Here is a 27,830-nt window from a genome sequence, read left to right as displayed (position 1 = left end):
AAAGCTTGGTTGAATAAGCTTTCTCATAACTTGGTTGAACAAGCTTTCTTAGGACCGCTCCATAAAACAAAAAGGTGGTCAGAAAGATGAAAGACATTAGTGATCTCTAAATAATGTAAAAGCACTCGGCGGACATCAAGTCTTTTTAAGTCTCGTGATTGAGAAGAAGATTTATCCAAATCTGGGAAGGCTGGCAATTCAACAGATTGATTGAGATGAAAAGAGGAAACCACTTTGGGTAAAAAGGATGGTACTGTGCGCAATGATATACCTGAATCTGAAATTATCAAGAAAGGCTCACGGCAAGACAATGCCTGAATTTCTGAAATGCTTCTAGCAGAACAAATTGATACGAGAAACACTGCCTTGAGCGTTAAGTCCTTCAAAGTTATTCGCTTAAGGGGTTCAAAAGGAGGAGCACAAAGACTACGAAGAACCAAATTCAGATTCCATGATGGACAGATAGCCCGGATTGGTGGTTTCAAATGTTTGGCTCCTTTGAGAAAACGGACAACATCCTGATGCATAGCAATAGACACACCATTCTCCTTACCTCGTAAACAGCCTATTGCCGCAACTTGAACGCGGAGCGAATTATAAGCCAGACCCTTTTTTAAACCGTCTTGTAAAAAAGCCAAAATGTCTACAACTGTAGCTTTGCGCTAAGAGAACCCGGACTTACTACACCAAGCATCACATGCCTTCCCTACTCTAACATAGGTGAGAGAAGTAGAAGGTTTTCTCGAACTAAGCATGGTGGTGATGACTGAGTCTGGATAGCCTTTCTTTTTTAATTGCCTCCTTTCATAAGCCAGGCCACTAGACAAAAGTGAAACGCCTGGTCAAAATATACTGGACCCTGTCGAAGGAGATTGTTGAGGTGGCCTAGGCAGACTGGACCGTCGATCGCTAAGTTGATGAGATCCGCATACCATGGTCTGCGAGGCCATTCTGGAGTGACGAGAATCACCAGACCTTCGTGGGATTCTAATCGTCTCACGACTTTTCCTATTAGTGGCCATGGGGGAAACACATAAAGAAGGATGTCTTTGGGCCAAGGTAGAACCAAGGCATCCACCCCTTCCGCTCCATGTTCTCTCCTTCGACTGTAGAACCGAGCCACTTTCGTATTGACACGGGTAGCCATCAGATCTAACCTGGGTGTCCCCACCTTTGAATGAGAATGTTCATTGCCTCCCAGGAAAGTTCCCACTCTCCGGGATCTAGATACTGACAACTGAGGAAGTCTGCTTGAACATTGTCTACTCCTGCTATGTGCGATGCCGCTAGACGGCGTAGATGAGATTCGGCCCAGGTCATTAGCATGTCTGTTTCTATGGCAACAGAGCGACTTTTTGTGCCACCTTGCCTGTTGATGTACGCTACCGTCGTGGCATTGTCAGCGAGAACCCTCACCGACTGATGTTGAATAAGTTGTAGAAATCTGCGGAGTGCTAGTCGTACCGCTCTGGTTTCCAAACGATCGATAGGCCACTTGGCTTGTGAAGCTGTCCACCGACTGTGTGTTGAATGTGACTGGCATACAGCTCCCCAACCGAAAAGGCTGGCATCCTTTGTCACTAATATCCACTGAGGAGGCTCAGTGGATATTACTTGTTCCTGTGTGCTGCGAGGTCTGGACGTCGGGGGAGGAACTGTGAGATGCCTACAAAAGCAGCGTCTCGTCAGCGCCCCGCCTAAGGGGTGCGCGGCTTTGCTTGGCGAGATTGGCCTTGGCAGAAATCTTGGTCTAAGTTGTCTTTGCAGCCACGAGATTATGGAAAGGGAATAAAGCTATCATTTGTCAACTGCAAAGGATCCCCAGTAAGACTTTTCTTTGTTTTCAGTCTCATCTTTGAATTTATAATATTGGGTTCGGCTGAGCCTCCTCTTTGCAATGCCACATACAAAGAGGAAGGCAAAGCTGAGGGTTATATCATCTACACCTGTGTCTGATAACCAACCCAAAATAGTAGATTGTTTTGCAAGAACCCCTATAGATACACCAGGAGGAGGAGTCGCAGGAGGATCAAACCAGGAGCAGGCGATGATCCCCCAGACTCATGAGACATCTTAACCCCTGGAGCACCAGCAACACCTGAGCCACCAGTCGGGATTAGAGAAGGGATCCCCTTTTTGGAAGACCCTAAATTTAAATTGGATTTTTCGCCATTGCAAGATCAAAGAGAAGCAGATAGTTCAAACTGCTCCTCGGGGAGCCCACAACTGGGCTCTAAGGAACAACATGGTATTCCTTCTACACAGCATGTTCCCAAGCAGACTCCAGTAGAGGGAGGAAATGGTGTTATCCATGATGGATCTCTAACTGGGATGACTATAATTACTTCGAGGAACTTTACCCTTGAAGAGATTGGGGCTCTGTTAGTCTCAATGCAAAGGTCAATAAATAATATTGCTAATACATTGCAGGAGGTTTTCAATAAGAACTTGGTTCTACAGACTAAGGTTGATAGAGTAGAAGGTTCTGTGAATTCTTTGGAGGTAAAAGTGAAGGAATTGGATAAAATTCAAATGAATCTAATCAGGTCTGAGAAAATCCATTTTGATAAATTGGAAACTATAGAAAATCATATTAGGAAGAATAATTTAAGGATATTGAATTTTCCTAAACCTCATCTGATATCCCATTTAGACTTGTTTAGAAGTTATTTGACAAATGTGTTAAAGTATACTAATGAAGCTATACCAGCAATTGCAAGAATTTATTATTATACGCCCCAAAATCAGGGGATAGAAGATCAAGATCAAAAACAAGAAAATCAATTAGATTTGAATCTATCCGATTTATTGGAAAAATCATTTGAGATCAATATAAGTACTAGAGCTACCCTCATTGTGCAATTTTATTTCTTATCTGAAAGAGACTCATTATTGAGATTATACTTTAAAAATCAGAATGTGAAATTTCACGGTCAAACTATAAAGATTTTTCCTGATATTTCGCATGAGACACAAATCAGAAGAAGAGAATTTATATCAATGAGGGAAGAAGCTATACAAAAAGGAGCCAAATTTGTATTGAGATTTCCATGCTGTATTATTATAAATCAAGGGAAAAAGTTTATTTTTAATCAATCTAACCAGTTGAGATCATACCTGGATACCCAATCCTAATAATCTCTATTGTGCTGGTAAAGAAGTAAAGGGTGTTAGTTGACATAATTAATATTTAGTGATTTGCTTGTTATTAGACTGCTCCCTGAGCCTTATGTTCTTTTCCATACTCTCATTTGCCTGGTGATCGTTTTTCTAAGAAATTTTCACAGATATATAAAATAAGATGATTTGTGTTTAGCTTTGTAATATTGCTCTTCACTGTGAAATGTAACTTATATATGGAAAAAATTCTCAATAAATGAAAAATTAAAAAAAAAATAACACTTGTATAACAATTTGGGAAATAACTTAGAGTTGGTAGAAAAATTGAATAAATAGGGATTATAGGGATTAGAGAGTTATAGTGAAGTAGGTACAAAGCGGGCTTATGGGTTGAGTGATGCATGCCTATTCAATATAGTCCAAAACGTATCAGAAGAAAAAGTACTTAGCTGGGTTATTCATCCTGATCCTTATTCCCGCAAAAATAAGCTTGGCTTATTCTTGGGGGACTAAGCTTACTTAGCTGAATCATATGTTTCTGTCAGGGTGCTGCTCACATTTTGTTCATTTCTGTAATTGGATATGGAGTGGAAACAGAGGTCAGTATTTCTAAGTGTCTGGTGGCCCCTCTATTACAAACCAATGACTAGTGGTAGAGAAAAACAGCTGTAGCCCTGTTTGCCTCATAGGGGCAGCTGTTTCATTATTCCTTTGTATTTCAAGAATTTTTGTGTCTTCTAAATCACTAAGATTCACATATATCTGAATCATTAACTTTTAATCAATATCTTTTAATTAAGGAATGTAAATGTCCTGTTGCTGTCTGTGATACTTTCTACATGTAATTAGAAGCACATCTCTGATTCTGTTCTGGGAGCTGTAGATCTGCGCAACCTTTTCAAATGATGCTGTTTTGGAGGCATGAATCTGGCTCAAAGATGTAAATGCAGTTTATTATATTAAATCTGAATTTTAGTATGTCTTTTTGTTTTTCTAAAGGGTATGCTCAAAGCTGCCCCTGGTAGGCATCGAAGCCGTCTCGAAGAAACTTTCTCTGGGGTATGCCAGTGCAGCAGAAGCTGCAACTGTGATAGCACCCAAGCTACAGCAGGAGGAGCATTGCCTGGTGGGGCAGAAGACAAGCAAGCTGTCCCTGAGCAAGAAGAGAAACAAAAAGAGTTAAGATTTCTAGTCTTTTAGCAACAGGCCACCTCATTTTGTACCTATATAATCACTGCTTGTTTAGAGGGCAAATAGAATGAGATCCAAGTCTATCTAGTGGAGCTGTGATCCTGTTATGTATTTTAATTTAGAGGAATCAGACTGTATTCCTCACCATGTAGTGGGAGTAAAATGTTAGCTCTTATGACTCTTGCTTCTTATATTGGAAAAAATCAAGACTATAAATCCCACAGTTTATAGAAATAAAGGTTAACAAATAAAACAATTATATATAATGGGATACCTTTTTATTAGGCTAACTTAATATATTTCTTGACTACCTTTTGAGAGCTAGAGCTGTCTTCATCAGGTCATAATTCAAATGAACAAAAGATGTCATTACCAGGAAATAAAAAGTAGTATGGTTGCTATAAGTGAATCATAAAAGGCATTACAATGATAAAGGGAAAGAGTGGGGGGAGGAAAGGGGTAAGCAAGGTTCCTGTATGTACCTGGATCAGTCCAGACTCCTGGGTTTTGCCTTCCCTCCAGCAGATGGAGGCAGAGAAGTTTTGACTGACTCTGCCCTACACCCTGAGGTGCCACCTACAGTCCATCAGTATTTCTCTGTCTCCAGCAGATGGTGGAGATGCAAAATCCTACAGTCTGTAGATAGAAAAAAAAAGAAAACAGAAGAGAGAGATAGAATAGATAGTCTTAGTCCACTTTTTTTTTTTTTAATAAAGAAAAAGAAGAGGGGACCATCCCCCCTGGTATTTGAGGCTGTGGGGGCTAGGGGTTGAGGACCCTGTTACCCTGCACTACTGGCTGTGCTTTGGGTGATACTGGGGAGCCGAGCCTTCAATTGCAGGTTTGAAAAAAAAAAAAAAAAAAGACGCGTGCGTGGGTTTCTCAAGATGGACTCTGCCTGCCTCCCGGGGGGGGGGAAGGGGGGAGGGCATCTCACTAGGGTGGCAGTTTGAGGTCGCGCAAGGAGCCTGAGAGGCTCAGGCAACCGTGGCTCATTTCGCCAGATCCATTCCTGCTGAGCGCGGAACAGATGCTATTTTGTCGGCCTTTCACGTGGCGGTGTGAACCGCGGAGGGGGGAGGGAATTCTCCTCCTCATTTATCCCCGCAACAGGCAGCTCCGGGGGGGGGGGGGGGGGCGCGGGCCAATGGAGGAGCTAACACTCGCGGCAGAGGAGCGCCCTGGGAGGGGCTTCAGACTACTCCTCCTCTTTTTCCTCAGACTTTATTATGCTACTGCATAAAGGGGCAGATTTTTAAAAAGTACGCTGGATTTTATAAGATACGCGCGTATCTTATAAAATCCGGGGTCGGCGCGCGCAAGGGGGTGCACATTTGTGCAACCTGTGCGCGCTGAGCCCAGCGCGAGCTGCATGTTCCCTCCGAGGCTGCTCCGATTTCGGAGCGGCCTCGGAAGGAACTTTTCTTCGCCCTCCCTTCCCCTACCTAACCCCCCCCCCCGGCCCTATCTAAACCCCCCCCTTACCTTTGTCGGCAAAGTTACGCCTGTCGCCGGCAGCCCTGCTCCGTCCTCCGGTCCCGGGGGCTGGTCCGGAGGCCTCGACCACGCCCCCGGGCCCGCTCCACGCCCCTGGGCCCGCTCCCGAAATGCTGTGTCGTTTCAGGAACGCCCCCCGGACACGCCCCCTCCCTCCCCTTTTCGAAAGCCCCGGGACTTACGCGCACCGGCGGCCTATGCAAAATAGGCGTGCCGGCACGCACAGGCCTTTTAAAATCCGCCCCAAAGCCTTTAAAGCTTGGAAGTCAGCTAAGAGGCAGTCTGGGGGCAACTCGGCTCAGCATTTGGCCAAATTAGGGATCCAGGTCCCTAAGAGGTGCAAGCCTCTGGAGGGGGAAAGGGGTCCCCAAGGTTAGGCACCCTCTCCGGACCACCTCGGCCTGTCCAGTGGCGGACTCCTCCTCTGAGGTTTCAGAACTGGAGGAGCAGGATCCGAGGAGCAAGCCGCCTCCGTGGGCAGATCCTGAGGGCGACCAGGATCATTTTTCCAGTCCGGGCCCCCACGTAGTAGACGGGGATGACCCTAAGATGGTCCGTCTCTTCAGAAGGGACGAGTTAGGCCCACTTCCTGCGGTGCTGGAGAAATTGGGCATTGACATCCCTCTGGAGGACTTGCTGATGGGGACCATTGATCCTGTCATGGTGGGTCTTCATGGCCCAACCAGATCTTTCCCTTTTCATCTTTCGGTCACTGACTTGTTGTTTTGGGAGTGGGACACTCCTGATTTGGGTCTGAAAGTCAGTAAAGCAATGGATAAGCTGTACCCCTTGCCAGAAGAAGCTCTGGACCTCCAAGGAGTTCCTAAGGTGGATGCAGCGGTGCAGGAGTCACTAAGAAGACCAATATCCCGGTGACAGGCACCACGGCCCTCAAGGATCTCCAGGATCATAAGCTCGAGGTCCAGCTCAAGAAAATGTTTGAGGTGTCAGCCCTGGGAGTGCAGGCTGCTATGTGCAGCAGTTTCTCCTTGAGGGCAAGTCTCGCTGGGTGCAGCAATTGCAGAATAGCACGTCCCTGTCTGAGGAGGAGGCTGTTCAAACTGGGCGGTTAGAAGCTGCGGTGGCCTACAGTGCGGATCTGCTACGAACCTCCGCCCGGTCTGTGGTTTCAGCTGTCTCTGCCCGCAGGCTGCTCTGGTTGAGTTGCTGGTCTGCAGATGTCTCCTCCAAAGCTCAGTTGGACTCTCTGCCTTTCAAAAGCAAGCTTCTCTTCGGGAAGGACTTAGAAGATATGATTCAATCCTTGGGGGAGAACAAGGTCCATCGACTATTGGAGGATAGGCCCAAGCCGAGAGGTTTCCCTTCTTCTCGGTCACGTTTCTGGGGAAATCAGAGATTTCGGTTTTCCCAGTCGGGCTCTTCATCTAGGCAGAACTCCAGCAGACGACTGCTCTGGTCCCAGTCCTTTCGAGGGCGTCGCTTCGGTAGATCCGAGACCTCCCAAGCTGCAGGAGGAATTAAGTCCTCCCAATAAGGCGAGGCTGGGTCCATTCCTCTGTTCCGGTTATGGGAGGCAGGCTGTCTCTGTTTTACGAGGAGTGGACCAAATTGACCTTGGACCAGTGGGTCCTCAGCGTAATAAGACATGGTTACACTTTAGATTTTGCTCGGTGCCTTCGAGGCCGCTTTCTCGTTTCCCCATGCTCGTACAAAGAGAAGCATCGGGCAGTGTGGGACACCCTATAGCGCTTACTTGACTCGGAGCCATTGTACCAGTTCCTCCTGCGGAGCGGAGAACGGGCTGCTGTTCCATTTATTTCATGGTGCCCAAGAAAGAGGGCACGTTCCGGCCCATTCTCGATTTAAAGGGAGTCAACAGGTTGGGTGGTCAATTTGGCCAAGAGCCACCTGGTTCCAGTTCCTGGGAGCCCTGTTCGACACACGCATTGGCAAGGGTTTCCTCACTGAGGAGCGGATTGTCAAGCTGCAAGAGCAAGTTCGGGACTTGCTAGCTCCCCAGGGTCTGGGACTATTTGCGGGTCCTCAGCTCGATGGCTTCCACCTTGGAGCTAGTCTCATGGGCCTTTGCTCAATTGAGACCTATTCAGTCCGCATTGCTTTCCCGTTGGAACCTGGTGTCCAAGCAGTTTCATCTTCCACTTCCTATTACAGACTCTGCACGTTCCAGTCTCGATTGGTGGCTCCTCTCGGATAATTTGCGCCAGGAGGTGGCCTTGGACGTTCCCGCTTGGACGGTGGTCACCACAGACACCAGTCTCTCCGGCTGGGGAGCAGTTTGTCAGGGGAGGTCAGTGCAGGGCCAATGGTCAGTGAAGGAATCCCTGTGGTCAATCAATTGTTTGGAGACCAGGGCAGTGTGGTTAGCGCTATAGGCTCTTCTTCCGCTACTGCAGAGGATGTCCGATAGAGTTCTGTCGGACAATGCGACAGCAATGGCTTATATCAATCGCCAAGGAGGAACCAAGAGTTGGCCGGTGGCTATCGAGGCTCAACTGTTGATAAGCTGGGTGGAACAGCACCTAGTCAGCATCATAGCCCCTCACATCGCCGGGGTCGACAACTTTCAAGCCGATTTTCTCAGTCGTCACCGACTCGATCCCGGGAAGTGGGAGCTCTCCAAGGAAGCATTCAGTCTCATTTGCAACAGGTCGTCCAGACCGAGCATGGGTTTGGTGACGTTTCGAAATGCCAAGGCCCCTCGATTCTTCAGTCGGTGCCGGGAGACAGGGGTGGAAGGGGTGGATGCCCTGGTTCTCGCCTGGCCAAAAAACGTCCTGCTGTATATGGTCCCACCTTGGCCTTTGGTCGGCAGGGTGCTGCGGCGCATCAAAGCTCACCCGTCAGAGGTGATCCTAGTAGCTCCGGAGTGGCTGAGACATCCATGGTTTGTAGATCTCATCAACCTAACAGTGGAAGGGCCCCTGAGGTTTCGGGGGCTACCGAATCATCTGCGTCAGTGGTCCGTATGTTTGGAGGAGGTAGATCGCTTTTGTCCCGCGGCATGGCTTTTGAGAGGCAACGTCTGAAGAGCAAGGGTTATTCAGACGTGGTTGTGGCTACCCTTTTGTGTTCCAGGAAAACCTCCACCTCCCTGGCCTATGTCAGGGTGTGGGGGATTTTTGAGTCTTTATTTATTTAACATTTTTCTATACCGAACTTCATGACAAGCTTCATATCAGGCCAGTTTACATCGAACTTAGGGGTTAACTGAACAAAACCATAGTTTTGTTCAGTTAACCATAGTTATTTTTTTTCAGTTATTTTTGTTCAGTTATTTTTGTTATTTTTGTTATTTTGTTATTTTTATTATTTTTGTTATTATTTTTGTTATTTTGTTATTTTTGTTCAGTTATTTTTGTTCAGTTAACCATAGTTATTTTTTAACTGAACAAAACCATAGTTTTGTTCAGTTAAAAAAGCCCGGTTGTCGCTACTATAGTTCTTTGTAAAAAAAAGTTGAACACACGTTCTGTTTAATGTTAAATGTTAATTTATTATGGTCACTTCTCAATGTTCCTTGTAATAAGCCCAGGCTGGACTGTCCCAACCAGGGCAACTTATTGTTTAATGTAAACCGGATTGATTTGTATTGTATACAGGAATTCCGGTATATAAAAATTAAAAATAAATAAATAAATAAATATAACAGGAAGGCCGAAGCGCAGATACAAATAACAGGGAGAAAGAACTTGGGGGCTAGAGTAGCCAGGAAATAAAGGACAGAAAAAACTGGAGAATGAGAACTTATGAATATACAGTGGCTGGGTCGGTCATTTAGTCTATTGGGCTAAATGAAAGAACTGTTGTAATGTTTGGCTTATGGGAAGGCTTGGATGAAAAGCCAAGTCTTGAGTTTTTTTCGGAAGGTAATCAGGCAGGGTTCCAGTCTTAGATCAGTCGGCAGGTTGTTCCAGATGATGGGGCCAGCTGTGGAGAATGCCCGTTCTTTCGTGGAGGTTAGACGAGAGGATTTAGTTGGGGGAACTTGAAGGGTTCCTTTGTGTGCCGTTCTGATGGGTCTTGCAGATGTGTATAGTTTGAGTGGGAACTGAAGGTCTAAAGGTAGTTGGTTGTGTATGGATTTGTGGATAATGGTGAGTGCTTTGTGCAAAATTCTGTATTTAATAGGTAGCCAGTGTAGGTTTCTAAGTATAGGAGTGATATGAGTTCTCCGGTTGGTGTTGGTTAATATCCTGGCTGCTGAGTTCTGGAGCATCTGTAGTGGTCTAGTGGCAGAGATCGGGAGTCCTAAGAGGAGAGTGTTACAGTAGTCAGTTTTGGAGAATATTGTTGACTGAAGGACAGTTCTGAAGTCCTGGAGATGGAGGAGGGGTTTGAGTCTTTTCATGACTTGGAGCTTGAAGAAACTATTTATTTATTTATTTATTTAATTTCTTTTCCTATACCGATGCTCAAGACTAGGTCTTATCGTACCGGTTTACAATGTAACTGAGGGGAAACCAATTAACATCAAGGTAGAAAGTAAAGTTACATTAAACAGGGAGCGTAAAACCTGGTCAATGGAAGACAGTACAGAATTTAAACTAAGAAACAATTAGATAGAGATAAATATATAATCAACAAAAACTATAAGATACATAAACATAGATTTATCCTAGGCAGTTATTAGCATGGTATGTCCAGTGGGAGAAGGAAAGGGGTGAGGTGGGGGGGGGGGGGGTAGGGATTAGGGAGGGGTGGGAGAGTGAGAGTCAGTGATGGTTGAGGAGATCCTTCAGCGGTAGGCTTCTGCGAACAGCCAGGTTCGTAATATCCTTCGTAATATTGTTGATAATATCCTTCGTAATATTGTTGATAACCATTTGAACCTAAAAAAATCTATCAATGGTGACTCCTAAATCTCTAACTTGAGTGGTCTGAGGAATAGAGGTTGTCTGATCATGGCTGGTAGAATAGTCGGTGGAGATGAGAAGGATTTCTGTTTTGGCTGCATTGAGGACCAGGTTCAGACTGGTGAGTAACTGGTTGATGGACTTAAGGCAGTTCTCCCAGAAGGAGAGCGTTTTTGGAAGGGATTCTTTTATTGGGATCAGGATCTGAACATCGTCGGCATATAAGTAGTGGATTAGGTTAAGGTTTGTGAGGAGCTGGCAAAGAGGCAGTAGGGAGATATTGAAGAGGGTGGGGGATAGAGAGGAGCCTTGGGGAACACCTAGAGTAGATTTGAAGTTAGGAGATTCTTTTATTGATAGTGATCTTGGAGCTTCTATTATTGAGGAATGAGCTGAACCATTGGAAGGCGTATCCAGATAATCCAATGTCTGAGAGACGATTGAGGAGGATGCTATGGTTCACGGTGTCAAACGCCGCGGAGATGTCTAAGAGAACTAGCAGGAATGAAATCCCTTTATCCAGGCCCATGAGGATGTGGTCTGTTAGCGAGATGAGGAGGGTTTCGGTACTGGAAGACTTGCGGAAGCCATACTGGGAGGGGTATAGGATTTTGTGTTCCTCCAGGTAGTCCGAAAGCTGTGTGTTCACCACCTTCTCGGTGAGTTTTGCTAGCAGCGGGAGGTTGGATATGGGTCGGAAGTTGGAGAACTCATTAGTGTCCAGGTTGGGTTTCTTCAAGAGAGGTTTAATAGAAGCTGTTTTAAGGTCATCCGGGTATACTCCTTGGGCTAGGGAGCAGTTAATGATGTCGGCCAGAGATCTGGAGATGGTGCCTGGGATAAGGAGCAGAAGTTTCGTTGGGATGTGGTCCATCGGGTGGCTGGATGGTTTCAGCTTCTTGAGTGTTGATTCTATCTCCAGAGGGGTGGTGGGCTCGAAGGAATCTAGGGTAGCTCTGGGGGAGCATGTGGTGGTGAAGTTTAGAGCTGGTGGTGTTGGGTTAGTAGGAAGAAGCGCTAGCGTGTTTGCAATTTTATCCTGAAAGAAGAGTGCGAGTTCATTGGCTTTGGATTGAGCCTGATCGTCAGGAATAGTAGGGGCAGAGGGTTTAGTGAGTTGAGATACATAGGAAAACAGGGCCCTAGCGTCATACTGAATATCATGGATTCTGCTGGCGTAATAGTCTTTTTTTGCTTGTAGAAGAGAGATCCTATAGAGATGCATGTTTCGTTTGTAATCGTACAAAGTTGTAGAGTTGGGGGACTTCCTCCAAGAGCCTTCCTTGTGTCGGAGGTCTTGATTCATTCGTTTAAGTTCCGGTGAGTACCAAGGTTGCTTCCTTTTTTGAGTCCAATTGATGGTTTTCGTCTCTTTGGGGCAAGGTTTGTTGGCTATAGACTCCGTGATATTGCGCCAGGATAGAAGGGCTGAGTTGGGGTTGGAGGTGTCTAGATTGGGGAGTTTCTTGGAAAGATGTTCACTGAGAAGATCGGAGGTACATTTTCTTCTGAGATGGATGGTGGAGTGAGGTTGTGGTTGAGAGGGGTTTCCTCTGGTCGTGAGAGTAGCTGATATGAGTGAATGGTCGGTTGGTGCGTTGAGCACAAGGTGGAGCCTACTCAAGCTCTGGTGCCTGATATCTTATCCTTCTTACAGGCTGGCCTGGCTAAAGGCCTATTGTGTAGCTTTTTACGGGTGCAGGTAGAGGCCCTCTGTTGTTTCCGTGGTAAGATACGAGGTGTGACCTTAGCCGCGCATCCGGACGTGGCGTGTTTTCTCCGAGTGGCAAAACACTTGCGTCCTCCGGTCAGGAATCCTTGTCTTTTGTGGAGCCTAAACTTGATTCTCAAAACTCCGTGTGCAGCGCCATTTGAGCCTCTAAAGAGGGTGACGCTGAAAGATCTTCCATTGAAGGTGGTGTTTCTCGTGGCTATTTCCTCAGCTCGCAGGGTGTCAGAGCTTCAGGTGTTATCCTGTAGAGAGCCCTTTTTAAGAATTATGGATACGGGAGTCTCTTTGCGGATGGTTCCTTCCTTTCTCCCAAAGGTGGTTTCCTCCTTTCATTTGAATCAGTCGGTGGAACTCCCATCCCTTCCAGACTTGGACCGCTCTGATCCCCAGTCTAGAGATCTGAGGAGGCTAGACGTGCGCCGTATTCTGTTGCGTTATTTGGAGATTACAAATGACTTCCGCATGTCGGACCATCTTTTTGTGCTGTGGAGTGGCCCCAAAAAAGGGCATAAGGTGACTAGGGCTATGATCGCCCGCTGCTTGAAAGAGGCTATTGGTTTCACGTACCTGCTTCATGGCCAGCTGCTTCCGGTTGGTCTTCGAGCACATTCTACCTGTTCGCAGGCAGCCTTGTGGGCAGAGTGTCAGCAAATTTCACCGAAAGAGATTTGTAGGGCAGCCACTTGGAGGTCGTTGCACACCTTTGCTAGGCATTACAGGTTGGATGTCCAGGCCCCAGGATCTGGGGGGTTTGGTGAAAGTGTGATCCGAGCTGGAATCTCAGGGTCCCACCCCGAGTAGAAGAGCTCTGGTACATCCCAGGAGTCTGGACCGATCCGGATACGTACAGGGAAAGGAAAATTGGTTCTTAAACCTGTTAATTTTCGTTCCTGTAGTACCATGGATCAGTCCAGAGTCCCGACCATTGTTCATTCAGTACTTCTTTATTTTCTCTGCAGACTAGTTTTCAAAGTTTCCATGGGTTCTGCTCCTTCTTGGGGTTAGTGAACAGGATATGTGTGTTGCAGGATTTTTCTTCCCCCGGTCCATTGCGGGGATAAAATTCAAATTAAAGTAGTTTATTGGTTATGTTGGTTTTAAAATGTTCTGCTTGGATACAGTGTAATACTGACAGACTGTACGTGGCACCTCAGGGTATAGGGCAGAGTCAGTCAAACCTTCTCTGTCTCCATCTGCTGGAGGGGGAGGCAAAACCCAGGAGTCTGGACTGATCTGTGGTGGTACAGGAAAGAAAATTAGCAGGTAAGAACCAATTTTCCTTTTGATGGCTGATTAGAAGGTTACAGGGAATCATAATTTTGTTTCATAATTGTTAGGAAATCTAGGTCTTTGAGCCCTTTTTTTATCAGTTCCAAAGTGTCTGATCATTTTAACTTCAAAAGTCTTGCATTCCTGGATTGTTTTAAATTTAAATCTTCAAGATAGCCAGCTATATTTAATAGTATGGCTCGCCAATATTACTTCTGCAGTGACCAGATAGCTCCATGTCAATAGAGACAGGTTTGAGCCCATCCTGATTTTTCCTCTTTGCTTCGTCTTTTCTTACTAACATTAGAGCTACAAATCCATACATTCCCTGGGAGTAAAACCAGGCCTGGTTCTGCCTGTCCCTAGTGACATGAAACTGTCCAGTTATTTTAAGATGCCCCAGCTCAAATCTCTGATCACTTCTTTAATGTTTTATCCAGTAAATACCAAAACTGCACCATCAAGTTCTGATTTGTGCTGATTTCTGTCATTTTGATTCCACAGCCTGTATTCACCAGTGATAACCTGCTTCTCCCACAGATGAAGGTCAAGAGCATTTTGCTTGAGGGCACACTCTTGCTGCTGTATGTGCAGCAGGACCCAGCATTCATCTAATACCATTTGTCTCAAAAGTATAGGCAATTAGCAGCCTACCACCCCACCTGGGATTTTTCTTACTTGGCAGTCCTAATCAGAGAGCGAGAGAATTCCACACCTGTAGCCAGGCAGTACAGGAGCTGACTCTAGGGACAACAAGGGCCCCATTCTGCTGCCAAACATTTCTGCCAGTGCTGTTGGGGAATTAAAACACAAAAAGAAAATAGGCTGAAGAGCCTGTATGTGACCTGCTCCCTGCACCCCAACCCCTCGATGTTTTCAAAGGAAAAGAGCGTTGACACCCTGTTGCTTTTTTTCACTATTTCTAACTAGCAGATGAAGGAAGCAAAGTGGAGTGTAAGCGTAGCCGGAAAGGACAGCCAAAAAAAATTGTTCCAGGATACACCCAGATCACGGATCAAGAGGAAGCAGATGAGTGTTTGAGTGAGCTACTGCACCACAGTTTTGGGAAAGTTTAAATGGACCCTGTCCTTAGCCAAAATAAAAATATTTATGCTAAAAATGACTGTTATCAGCCTTCAGGATAATTATTCAAAAGCTTTTTTTTTTGTTCTTAAGTTTTTGTGTATGCTAGTTTTATTGTCTATTGTTTCCTTGGAGGATTATATCATAGAATCAAAAAAGACTTGGAAAATACCTCAGGGGTCATCTAGAGTAGGGTTTCTCTAATCAGTCCTTGGGTTTGCATCAATTTGCATACAATGGAGACAGTACATGCTAATTAATCTCATGCATATTCATTATGGATATCCTGAAAATCTGCCTGGCTAGGTGTGTCCCAAGGACTTGATTGAGAACGCCTGATCTAGAATATGGGTAGGGAATCTCCAGTGCTTGAGGACCGCAGACCAGTCGAGGTTTCAGGATATCCTTAATGAATAGATTTGCATATAAACTGCCTCAGTTATATGTATATCTTTTTTTTTCCATTTTTACTTTATTCATTTTTAATTTCATAACAATGAGATAAATGTTTTCCAAACATAATAGAAGCAATAAATTGTCTACAGTCATAAGCAATTACATTTATAAAGAAAGCAATTACAATCTAGTTGCTTATCACATTTTATCCAATAAATGGGGGCCAAATAGCAGCAACTTTTCTCATAAAACAAAACAATTATCTGGGCAGGAGGAAGTGTTTAGTTTTATTTTTACGGACCTACTTCCGTTGTTTTAACTTGACTCGACTTTTCTAACTCTTTGTCCCTCAAAAAACTTTCTAGGTGGGGTGGTACACTAAAAATAAACTTTTTGCCTTGATAATTAACAAAACATCTGCAGGGGAACTTTAAATAAAAAGTTGCATCCAATTCCAGAGTTCTGCCTTTCAAGGCTAAGAGCTGTTTCCTGCGCACCTGCGTGGGCTTTGAAACATCCGGAAAAAACATAAATATTTTGACCACAGAATAGCAAATCCCTGTTTTTGAAGAACTTTTCAAAAATTAATTCTTTATCCCTTTCCAAAGCAAATGAGACAATGTTGCTCTTTTATTTATAATGTTTACAGATTCTTCTAAAAATGTTGATATACCTGGAGTCTGCAAATCGTTCAGTCTCCCAGGTGTATCATTTGTTTGGAAGGGAAAATAATAAATCTTAGAGATAGAGGGGATCTCATTTTCTTTGTATGCCAAATTTTCCTTAAGAAATTTTACAAACATCTCATAAGGAGATAAGAGCCTAGTAAAAGGAAAATTTACAAAACGTAGATTCCTGATTCTTATACAGTTTTCTAAATTCTCTATTTCACTGTGTAATAATGTGTTACCTGAAATACACATAGATTCAACACTTTGAGCATTTTGAACTTTTAATGATAAATTATTAACCATAGATTCTAAATCGATTAACTTTTTCCCTTGATCTTTAATTAATAATCTATTTCCATTGACCATAGCCGAAAAGGATGAGTTCATCTGGGTAACGTTAGCGTCAAGTTTTAACAACATCCTCCTTAGATCTCCCAGAGTAACATTGGAAGCATCTACAGCTGTTCCCTGTACATACCCGGATCAGTCCAGACTCCTGGGTTTTGCCCCCCCCCCCCCCCCACAGCAGATGGAGACAGAGCAGTTTTCAAAACAAACTGTCTCCAGCAGCTGGTGGAGGTTTAAAACCTACAGTCTGTTCGGGTTAATTAGTTTAATATTAATAATTCTAGTTTACAAAAAAAAAAAAGATTAAATAGGAAGAGAGAAATCTTCAAGAAGGACTAAGAGGACCGTTGTCAGCCTCCCAGGGGGTTGCCAGGTCCTGAGGGGACCATCCCCCTTGGTTCCTGAGGCGGCTGGGGTTTCCTGTAAGTACCCGGATCAGTCCAGACCATGGGTTAAGCCCCCGTTCCAGCAGGTGGAGACAGACCAAAGTTCTAAGGGTAGCCCATATAAGGACGGAACCCACCCTGGAACCCTCAGTATTTGTCTGTCTCCAGCAGGTGGAACAGCTCACCCTTTGGTTCCTTGTTTAGCTTGCCCTCTGTGTTTTCTTTCCTCTTCTTTCTCTGGGGCAAGCTCACGCAAGTACTCTTTTAATTTACTTCTTAATTTTTAAATATATTTAAAAAAAAAAAAAAAGATTTTTTTTTCTCTGACTGTGTCAGGTCAGACAGTTCTGTCTCCCTCGCTCTTGGGGTTCCTAGGGGGGCTTTGCCCCTTGATTTCTGTCAGCCTAGGTTCCCTTCCCGGTGACCTAGTGTGGGTGATACTGGTGGTGCCAGTCCCTCTCCCCACGATTTGTATCTGCTGCCGTGCCACGAGATGCCCATACCTCGGTGGAGCTTCAGGGAGGATTATTATACCCCTGCCTCTGTGAATGCAATGAATTATTAATGTGAATAAACTGTTTTTGTTTTCCCAAGCTTTCACAGAATATATTTTTTACTTGTCTTTGTTTAAATTAAAAAAAAAAAAAGAAAAAAGGCAGCAGTTTGATTTTGTGAGGAGGGAGTGGGGTTCAATCTCCCGCCCATCTCCTCAGGGGCTCCCTGCTCAGCTGTTTTCAATTAGCTTTACAGCCGCTTTCCAGCTCAATGCCGCGGCCACCTTTTTGTTTAGCTTGTGGAGAGTCAGCCTCCCGACTCTCCCGTGAAGGGATATGCTCCAGGTGTATTTCGGGGGGTGAAGGCTCCTCTTCTGGACCGCCAGCTTTTAGACCTTGGAAGGGCTCCCCGTCGTGTTTCTAAGTCTCGAACGCGCGTCAGCGGTGGCCATTTTGGGGGTTTCTGATGAAACACTTCCTGCTTCTCCGGAGGCTGGAGACCCGATTCCCCCCCCCCCCCCCCCCCGATTTGAGCCTGGTTCGCTCTCGGGGGGGGGGGGGGGGTGGCTCAGACCCCCCCCCTCCCCCCACTAAAAATTCAGCCCGGGCCCATTTTTTATCGGAATTTGTCTTTTTATTGCATGAATCTTACTTGGCCAGCTTACAGAGGAAGGTAGACCCCCCCCCCCCCCCCCCAGTTGTTCCCCTTCCTCCGAACCCTCCTCCTTTGCCTGTGCCGTCACCTGATGTGGTTCCGGACCCTCAGGGCCCGGTTAGGGTTCGTGTAGTCCCGGGTGCCCCCTCTCCCCCGGCAGACCCCCCCCCCCGCCTCCCTTAGACGCGTTTGATGTTGGGGATGATGATACCACGGCCCAAGCCCCCCGCTGGAGGGCGACGACCCCCGTGTCCTGCGCTTATTTCAGCGGGAGGAACTGGAGCCCCTTACTCCTTTCGTTCTCCAAGAATTGGGAATTGATGCCCCACCAGATGATTCTGTGGCGGCAGCAATGACACCAAACTCGGACCCGGTCCTGGCGGGACTCAGGGCGTTACCGCGTACTTTCCTGTTTCATCCAATGCACCGCCTGCTTCTCCTCAGGGAATGGGAGTCCCCAGAGGCGGGGCTTTGAATTGATAGGGCTATGGATAAACTATACCCACTACCTGAGGACTGTCTGGACATGTTAAAGATTCCTAAAGTAGATTCTTCTGTCACCGCGGTGACGAAACGTACCACCATCCCTGTGGTGGGCGCTACTGCATTACGGGATGTGCAAGACCGTAAGCTTGAATTTTATTTGAAACGCATTTTTGAGGTTTTAGCGCTCGGAATCCGGGCGACTATTTGCAGCAGTCTCATGCAGCGGGCAAGCCTTAGGTGGATGCAACAGTTACTCAGCACCTCGATCTCCTGTCTGCAGAGGCAGAGCAGGCTGAGCGTTTGGAGGGCGCTATAGCCTATGGTGCGGATGCCCTCTATGACTTGCTTCGTGTCCAGGCGAAGGCTATGGTTTCTGCGGTCTCGGTCAGAAGTCTTCTCTGGCTACGTAATTGGTCAGCTGATGCTTCTTCGAAAGCTCAATTGGGCACTCTTCCTTTCAAGGGCAAGTTGCTTTTTGGTGAGAACCTAGAGCAGCTTATCAAATCCTTGGGTGAGAACAAGGTCCACAAGTTACCAGAGGACCGTCCCAAACAGTCGAAGTCTTTCTTTCCGACTCGCACTCGTTTCAGGGGGAACCGCCGTTATGGCAATAGGTCTCGTGGCTCCTTCCCCAGGGGGGGGTGTCCAGGTCCCAGTCTTGGTCCCATTCCTTTTGCGGCCATCGAGGTTTCCGGGATGGCCATCAGCAACACACGACCACTAAGTCAGCTCCCCAATGAGATTCGGCCGGTCCATTCCTCCAAACGAAACTTAGGTGGGCATCTTTCTCTGTTTCTTGAGGAGTGGGCCAAAATCACTTCCGATCTCTGGGTCCTCAAGGTGATAGAACACGGCCACGCGTTAGTTTGCCAGGGATCTGCCGGATCTATATATCGTGTCCCCTTGCGGCTGTTCCAAGCGGCCTGTGGTCTGTCACACCCTCTTGAGACTTTAGGAGTTGGGGGCGATCCTTCCGGTACCGCTGCAAGAACAGGGCGCCGGCCAGAATTCAATTTACTTCATTGTTCCCAAAAAGGATGATTCTTTTCGCCCCATCCTGGATCTCAAAAGGGTCAATCGGGCCCTCAAGGTTCCCCGTTTCATGATGGAAACCCTGCGTGCGGTGATTGCGGCGGTCTGTCCCGGCGAGTTCCTCGCTTCCCTCGATCTGACAGAGGCTTATCTTCTCATCCCAATCCGTCGGGAACATCAAAGATTCCTTTGCTTCCAGATCCTAGACCAGCACTTCCAGTTTCGGGCACTTCCCTTCGGTCTCGCCACCGCTCCTCCGCACCTTCACCAAGATCATGGTAGTCGTTGCGGCAGCTCTCCGAGGAGAAGGAATCTTAGTCCATCGTTATCTAGACGATTGGTTGGTAAGGGGCAAGTCTGCTGCCCTCTGCGTGTTCGCGATAAACAGAGTTTTATCCCTACTCACATCCCTCGGCTGGATAATCAACTACTCCAAAAGCAATCTTCGGCCCTCAAAAGAGCTGGAATTCCTGGGAGCTCTCTTCAATACTCAGGTTGGGAAAGTTTTTCTTTCGGACTCGCGGACTCTCAACCTGATCAATCAGTTGAACACTTTCGTCTCTCTACCACTTCCCACGGCGTGGGATTACCTGCAAATTTTAGGGACCATGGCTTCCACGATCGATCTCGACTCCTGGGCGTTTGCTCACATGTGTCCTTTACAGAAAGCATTGTTATCCCGTTGGAAACCGATGTCCAAACTGTACCAAGAGATTCTCCCTCTCTCCGACTCTACCATTGCCAGTATACAATGGTGGTTCTCCCCGGCACACCTTCTCAAGGGGATGCCTCTTCTGACTCCCTCTTGGGTCATTGTGATGACAGATGCCAGCCTCTCCGGTTGGGGGGCCTTCTTCCAATCTCAAACGACTCAAGGTTTCTGGTCCCTCTCCCAGTCTCGGTGGCACATCAATCGTTTAGAAGCCCAAGCAGTTCGCCTGGCTCTCAAATTCTTTCTTCCTCTGATTCGACACAAAGCTGTCCTGGTTCTATCAGACAACTCCACCATGGTGGCTTACATAAATCGACAGGGGGGGACTTGAAGTCGTCTAATGGCGCTAGAGGCCAGCAAGCTTTTTCTCTGGGCAGAGCGGCACTTGGATCGCCTGGCGGCCTCCCACATAGCAGGCAAGGACAATATTCAAGCCGACTTTCTCAGGCGACAACATCTCGACCCCGGCGAGTGGGAGCTGTCAGACGAGGCGATGGACCTAATCGTGCACAGGTGGGGTCCCCCTCACCTGGACCTCATGGCGACGCTTTCCAACGCCAAGGCTTCCCGGTTCTTCAGTCAGTGGAGGGAGCATTGTTTGGAAGGGGTGGATGCGCTGGCCCTTCCCTGGCCCTCCGACATACTTCTCTACGTGTTCCCACCATGGCCGCTAGTGGGGAAGGTTCTACGGAGGATAGAACTTCATCGCGGACCGGTCATTCTCGTGGCCCCCGAATGGCCCCGACGGCCGTGGTTCGCGGATCTGGTGAATCTCACTGCGGACGGACCTCTTCGTCTCGGTCACCTGTCCCATCTTCTGTGGCAGGGTCCCGTATTTTTCTATCAGGCGGATCGCTTCTGTCTAGCAGCATGGCTTTTGAACGGAGACGTTTGAGATACAGAGGATATAGGGATGAAGTTATTGCCACACTCCTCAGGGCTCACAAACAGTCAACATCGCTTACCTATGTCCGAGTCTGGAAGGTTTTTGAAAACGTCTGCGAGGAGTTGGGTGTTTCAGCACGTTCGCCTTCGGTTGCGGTGATTCTCACTTTTCTTCAGTGTGGTCTCTCCAAGGGTCTTTCGGTTAGCTCCCTTCGAGTTCAGGTTTCGGCTCTTGGTTCCCTCCTGGGCACCATCGAAGGTCGGGCAGTCACCTCTCATCCGGATGTTGTTCGTTTTCTCAGGGGCACTAAGAACTTGAAACCGCCTGTCCGGTCTATTTGTCCCTCGTGGAGTTTAAACTTGGTTCTTCGAGCTCTTTGTTTGGCTCCGTTCGAGCCTCTCCATCGAGCCACTCTCAAAGACTTGACTCTCAAGACTGTCTTTTTGGTCGCTGTTTGCTCCGCCAGGAGGGTATCTGAGCTTCAAGTTCTTTCCTGTAGAGACCTTTTCTTGCGTTTCTTGGACTCTGGCGTCTCTCTCAAGACCGTTCCTTCTTTCTTACCTAAGGTTGTCTCGTTTTTTCATGTTAACCAGTCCGTGGAACTTCCTTCTTTTTTCACCAGAGGATATCGCGGCGTCTGGTAATAGTGATCTTCGTCGTCTAAATGTCAAACGAGTCTTATTGCATTATCTTGAGGTCACTAATGATTTTCGGGTTTCCGATCATCTTTTTGTCCTGTGGAGTGGACCCAACAGGGGGAAGCAAGCTTCTAAGGCTACGATCACTCGCTGGTTGAAGGAGGCGATTTCTTTGGCCTACATTTGCAAGGGCCGAGCAGTTCCTGAGGGCCTAAAAGCTCATTCTTTACGTTCTCAGGCGACTTCTTGGGCGGAGTCTTGGGCGGTACTACAGGAACGAAAATTATCAGGTAAAAACTAATTTTCCTTTGAGAACCCTATAGCCACTGAAGAGCAGTGCTGGGAGTGAAACTGGGGAGCCCGGCTCACTCACTCACCCCAGAACGTCCAGGACAAACAGGCTGCCGGGCAGGTTTGATTAAAAAAAAAAACCAAACCAAAAAACAAATTTTCTTTCTCATTACTTTTTGGTTTTGGTCTCTCCCTTCCCTCGCGGCTGCGTTCGTTTTCTTTTCCGAGTCTGTCTCTCGGTGGGGAAGGGGGGCCTCCACGGCCCCCGAGAGGGTCGTAGTTCGGGTCCGAATGGCAGCAGGAGCTTTCAGGAAGCTTCTTGTTGCGACTGTTGCTGCCAGACGTCTCCACTCTGCCCACCTTACCTCTTTTGCGACTCCCTCTTTGGTTGATGGAACTTTGCCTGCCGCGGCGTCATCTTGCCATTCTCCTCTGGCGTCCTCGGACCGGCTAGACACTGCCTTCCGCCATGTTCTCCTGAAGCCTAAGGGCGCGCACGGCCCCGACTCAAGTACCAACCTCAGGGGCGTCCCCCTGAGATGACGTCATCAAGCCCGGATATTTAAGGTCTTTGTTTTTGCCACCTATTCGAGTTAGCATGGGGACTCCTCCAGGTATCGCTGCGGATGGGATTCGCTCTCTGCATATCTTGCTACTCTGCCTCCTCGGACTTTACCAGGGGTACCCGCTCCTCGGGGGGGCCTCGCTCTCTCTCTTGCTTTTCAGGTCGCAGTCTGGAACCGGTACTCGCTCCTCGAGGGCCCACGTTCCCGGACCTGCTACCAAATACTACTTCTGCCAGGAAGTCACTGCTGCCTACAACACCAGTGAGTTACCATCTCTCTCTCAGAGCTTTCCCTGGAACCAGGTACTCGCTCCTCGAGGGCCCACTTCATTCCGGCCTCTGGGCTGCTTCAAGAAACTATTGTGTGAGTGTTACCATCAAGGTTCTGTTCCTGAACTCTGCATAATCTGCCTACTCACTATATTCAGTTTCTCTACAGCTCAGCCATCCTGGGATCACTGTTCCAGTGCCTGAGGGACTACAGCCCAGCCGGGCTCTTCCAGCTCATTACTGCCACCTCTGGTGGTTCACTATACAGTTTAATAAAAGATCTATTGTGTGTCTGTCTCCCAACTCTGAGCTTGACCGGTGGCCCCTCTCGGGATCTTCACCCGGGGGCGTGGTCATCTGCCACCGGCCCAAGGATCCACCCACAATTATCACAAATAATAACACTTCTGACTCCCTCCCTCAGTCTGTTCCTGCTGAGTGCGGGAACGGGCGCCATTTTGAATTTTTCCCCATCGGCAATGAGGTCTGCGGCGCTGGCTGCGGTGGGAGAGGAGAGTCTTCCGCCGCCTTTATCACCTCAACTACTGGCCCCTGAAGGGGGCAGAGCACAAGTAAATGCTGCTAAAATTGTAGAGGTCAAGCCCGAGGGGGTTGCAGATTCCCCCTCTTTATCTTTTTTTCCTCGGATTTTGTATTGTTATTTTGATACCGCCTCCCACCTTAAGATCCAATTAGGCCTAATGACAACCCACGTGTCTATTGAGTACTGTCAATCTTCTGTTAGTTCTTTGTCTTGTCAATATATTTATTTTATTTATTTATTATTCTTGCTATACCGGCTTTCATGACATGAATCACATCAAACCGGTTTACATTTAACAAAGTGTGCAAGGTAAGAGAGAACTCAAACAACTGGAACAAGAGCATGTTAAGGAGAGTGACAGTTACAATAAAACAGGGAAATAAATAACTGGGAGCTGATAATAAATAACTGGGATAATAAATAACTGGGAGCTGATAATAAATAAATAACTGGGAGCTGCATCGCCAATTTCGCCGGTGTTTTGGGGGTTAATTTGTTGTTTGCTTCCTGCGATGCCTCGGGGCTCCTCATACCGCGTGTGTGGCTCTGTTCAGAATGTGTGCAGGGTGGCGAGGGATCCGTTTCAAATCGGGAGGCTCGGAGTCGGGATCCGCGGTCGGCAGTGCAAGCAGGGGCAGGTTGCACGGTGTCAGAGGACCCGTTCCCGCTGAGCTTGGAAACGGAGGCCATTTTAGGCTCCTTTAGGGCAGCCACGTGGGCAGCGATGGGGATGGGGATTTTACCCCCCTCTCCCCGCAGCAAATTCTGGCTGGGGGAGGCGTCCCTGTGGGGGCTGCTTCTCCGGTACACGAGGATAGCCCTGAGGGGGCTGCTGATTCCTCGTCAGACTCCTCTTTCTCCTCAGAATTTGTTTTACTCGTGCAGAAGGCATTCAAGGCAAAAAAGACAGGGAGAAAGCAGGCGGCTGAAAAACTTTTGTTACAGCTGCAGACCCGGAGGGCTCAGAAACGTGATAGGACCCTGTGGGGCTCTGGTTCATTTAAGAGTAAGAGACCCTTATGGTCTGTGCCAGCGGGGACAGAAACGGACTCCACGTCTCAAGACGATCAGGATCTGCAGCCCAAGCCTCCGAGGGGGATGCAGATCCACAGCAAAACTCATCCAGAGGATCCCAAGCAATGGAAGGCGACGATCCGAAGGTGATGCGTCTCTTTAAGAAGGAGGAGTTGACTCCGCTTATTCCGGCTATCCTGGAGGAGCTGGGTTTGGAAGCTCCGCCGGCGGAGTCCCGGCTGGGAGCTATGGATCCGGTATTGCTGGGTCTTAGGGGTCCGGCGGTTTCCTTCCCTTTTCATTTCTCGGTGACTGATCTCCTATTCAGCGAATGGGATACCCCGGATTTGGGACTGAAGGTCACTAAGGCTATGGACAATCTATATCCTCTTCTGGAGGACACTTTGGAACTGTTACACGTCCCTAAGGTGGATGCAGTGGTGTCGGCCGTGACAAAGAGGTCCACTATTCCAGTCACGCGGGCGACGGCCCTCAAGGACTTACAGGACAGAAAGTTGGAGCTACAGCTCAAGAAAGTGTTTGAAGTGTCCGCACTGGGTGTCCGTGCGGCGATGTGCAGTAATTTTGCCCTGCGCGCGGGTCTTCTGTGGGCCCAACAACTCCAGGCCAATGCCGACCTCTCGGAGGGGGAGGCATTACAGGCGAACCGCCTGGAAGCAGTCATCGTGTACAGCACCAATGCTCTCTACAACTTACTGCACACATCGGCTAGATCCATGGTCTCCGTGGTTTCCGCACGCAAGCTCCTCTGGCTGCGAAATTGGGCTGTGGATGTCTCTTCTAAAGCCCACCTCTGCTCACTTCCTTTTAAAGGCAAATTATTTGGAAAAGACTTGGAGGACATGATACAATCTCTGGGAGAGAACAAGGTTCATAAGCTGCCAGAGGACAGACCCAGATCAAGAGGATCTTTTGCGGCTTGAACTTGGTTTCAAGGTAATAGGAGGCCTCGGCCGGCGCGGTCCTCCGGGTTGTCCTTTCGCCCGGAGGCAGGCAGACAACAATCGTGGCCTCAGTCCTTTCGAGGCAGGAGATTCAGCAGGCCAGGTAACCCCCAGGCATCTGCGGGGGCTAAATCTTCGCAAGGAGATATTGCCGGTCCATTCCTCGGTGCCAGTCGTGGGGGCCAGACTAACGATCTTCTTCGAGGAATGGGCCAAGTTGACATCGGACCAGTGGGTCCTCACCGTGATAAGTCAAAGTTACGCTTTAGATTTTGTATGGCATCTTCACGACAAGTTCCTGATCTCTCCTTGTGCCTACCGAGAAAAGTGGGAAGCAGTGCAGGGCACACAGCAGCGCCTCCTGGATTTGGAAGCCATAAGACCGGTGCTGTCTGCGGAAAGGTCGCTATTCCATTTACTTCGTGGTCCCAAAGAAAGAAGGCACTTTTCGACCGATCTTAGATCTCAAAAGAGTCAACAAATGCCTCCGGATACCGCGGTTCCGAATGGAAATGCTTCGGCCAGTCATCGTCTCTGTATGGCAAGGAGAGTTTCTGGCCTCTCTGGATCTCATGGAGCATATCTCCATATTGGCATCCAATTGTCACACCAGAAGTTCCTCAGGTTCTGTGTTATCAGTTCTGGGCGCTACCTTTCGGGCTCACCACCACTCTCCGAACGTTCACCAAGGTAATGGTGATGGTTGCAGCACAGCTCCGGAGGGAAGGCTTGTTAGTACATCCCTACTTGGATGATTGGCTGATTCGGACGAAGTCCGAGGCTCTGTGTCAGGAGGCGGTCTGCAGGGTGCTACAGCTTTTGCGGTTGCTCGTCTGGGTGGTCAACCTTGCCAAGAGTCGTCTGTCCCCTTCGCAATCTTTGGAATTCCTGGGAGCATTGTTCGACACGAAGCAGGGACGCGTGTTCCTTACTACAGAATGCATAGTCAAGCTGCAGGGACAGGTGAGGGTCCTGTTGTCCATGCGGATGCCCAGGGTGAGAGATTACTTGAAGGTTCTAGGATCCATGATGTCCACTCTGGAGTTGGTACGCTGGGCCTTTGCCCATATGCGTCCCTTACAATCAGCATTGCTGTCCCCCTGGAATCCTGTTTCAGAACAGTTTCACCTACTTCTCCCGCTTACGGACTCCGCGAGAGTCAGTCTAGACTGGCGGCTTGTCTCGGCACATCTGGAATGTGGAGTTTCCCTGATAATATCCGATTGGTGTCTAAATATTAGACTTCAATAAGACGCTTGTCAGCACGTTTTTCAAACAAGGATATGACACAGAATTTAATTAGAACAAATATAAATTTAATATTGTATATCCTTGGAAGCATAGATGCCAAGCCTTCAAGATAGGCAGAGCATTACTGTGTCTTCCAGTCTCTTGTGAAAGCTGTTACTTTATAGTTTTCAAACCATACATAGAAAATGCTTGTGAGAGGATCCTTTACACAATATGACAGTGTCATAAACTGACCTTCTCTAGCCTGAGAAACCTCCTCCCACCTTAAAAGTTCCTTTGTCTTAACACTGCTTTGATGCACTCTGTTTTCTTGTGATCTTCTGTGTTTTGTAAATAGATAGGTCTGTGTTCTGTTGTTGGTTCCAAGCCTTTAATTAGTCTTGACCTCCGGGAATCTCCAGTTCACCTGGCTTCTGTCAGTCAAGATAGGAATCTGTGAGAACCAAGCTTGTAATATTACTCAGCTATCTGCCATCGATAACCTCATGGCCTTTAATTATAGGCTTTACAGAGCCTACAGGTCTCCCAGATATCTTCCAAATTCTTGAGTCTGAGGTCAGTCAAAGGTTCAATGTATCCCAGCAGATTCAGTTTGAAGCAGACAGCTAAGGATTCTGGGACTAGCTGAATGAACCAAAGTCCTGAACCAAGATCTTCATTATATCATTGGACAGTAGTCACCATGGATGCCAGTCTCTCCGGCTGGGGAGCGGTTTGTCTGGAAAAGTCAGTGCAGGGGCAGTGGTCCAGGGAGGAAGCCCAGTAGTCGATCAACCAATTGGAGACCAGAGCAGTGACCCTAGCCTTGCAAGCCTTTCTACCGCTCCTTCGGAGAAAGTTGGTACGAATCTTGTCAGACAATGCAACCACGGTACCCTATATCAATCGCCAAGGGGGGGAACCAAGAGCCGTCCAGTGGCACTGGGTGGAATGACATCTGGTAAACATAGCGGCATCTCACATTGCCGGCGAGGACAACGTGCAGGCCAACTTCTCAGTCATCATCATCTCGATCCAGGGGAATGGGAGTTCTCCGAGGAGGTGTTTCAGCTCATCTGGGACCAGTGGGGCACGCCTTGTATGGATCTGATGGCCACGTTCAAGAATGCCAAGGCCCTGCGATTCTACAGTCGCAGGGCGACAGACACCGAGGGTGTCGACGCCCGAGGGGTTCTTCCCCGGCCAACGCACATTTTGCCGTATGTGTTTCCTCCCTGGCCTCTGATAGGCAAGGTGATCCGGCACATAGAACTCATTCCGGCGGAAGTAATTCTAATGGCTCTGGAGTGGCCAAGGCGCCCGTAGTTTGTGGATCTAATCAATCTCTCCGTCGCGGAGCCTCTGCGGTTTCGGGAGTCCGCAGCCCTTCTCCATCAAGGTCTCGTCTGTTTGGAAGAGGCGGATTGCTTCTGTCTAACAGCATGGCTTTTGAGAGGCAGCGGTTAAAGGATAAAGGTTATTCTGATGCAGTGGTGACTACGTTGTTGCAGTCGCGAAAA

General features: G+C 47.7%; 1 protein-coding gene across 7 annotated transcripts in view; it reads left to right on the top strand.

Annotated features, from left to right (window-relative positions):
- The window catches only part of ZCWPW1 (zinc finger CW-type and PWWP domain containing 1), a 251,709-nt gene that overhangs the window by 67,000 nt on the left and 156,879 nt on the right, over positions 1–27,830 (top strand). For 6 of the 7 annotated variants that reach the window (XR_003853018.1, XM_029580562.1, XM_029580563.1 and 3 more), the window contains 2 exons: positions 4,120–4,298; positions 14,575–14,685. Coding sequence is in view for 6 of the 7 variants with exons in the window: in XM_029580562.1 (XP_029436422.1) it covers positions 4,120–4,298; positions 14,575–14,685 (290 nt within the window). In the remaining variant the exon portion in view is untranslated. The remainder of the gene's footprint in view (positions 1–4,119; positions 4,299–14,574; positions 14,686–27,830) is intronic. The other variant, XM_029580560.1, reaches the window with a different exon arrangement.

Source organism: Rhinatrema bivittatum, chromosome 16 (genome assembly GCF_901001135.1).
Source record: "Rhinatrema bivittatum chromosome 16, aRhiBiv1.1, whole genome shotgun sequence".
NCBI lineage: Eukaryota > Metazoa > Chordata > Amphibia > Gymnophiona > Rhinatrematidae > Rhinatrema > Rhinatrema bivittatum.
This window is presented reverse-complemented; position numbering and strand designations above follow the sequence as displayed.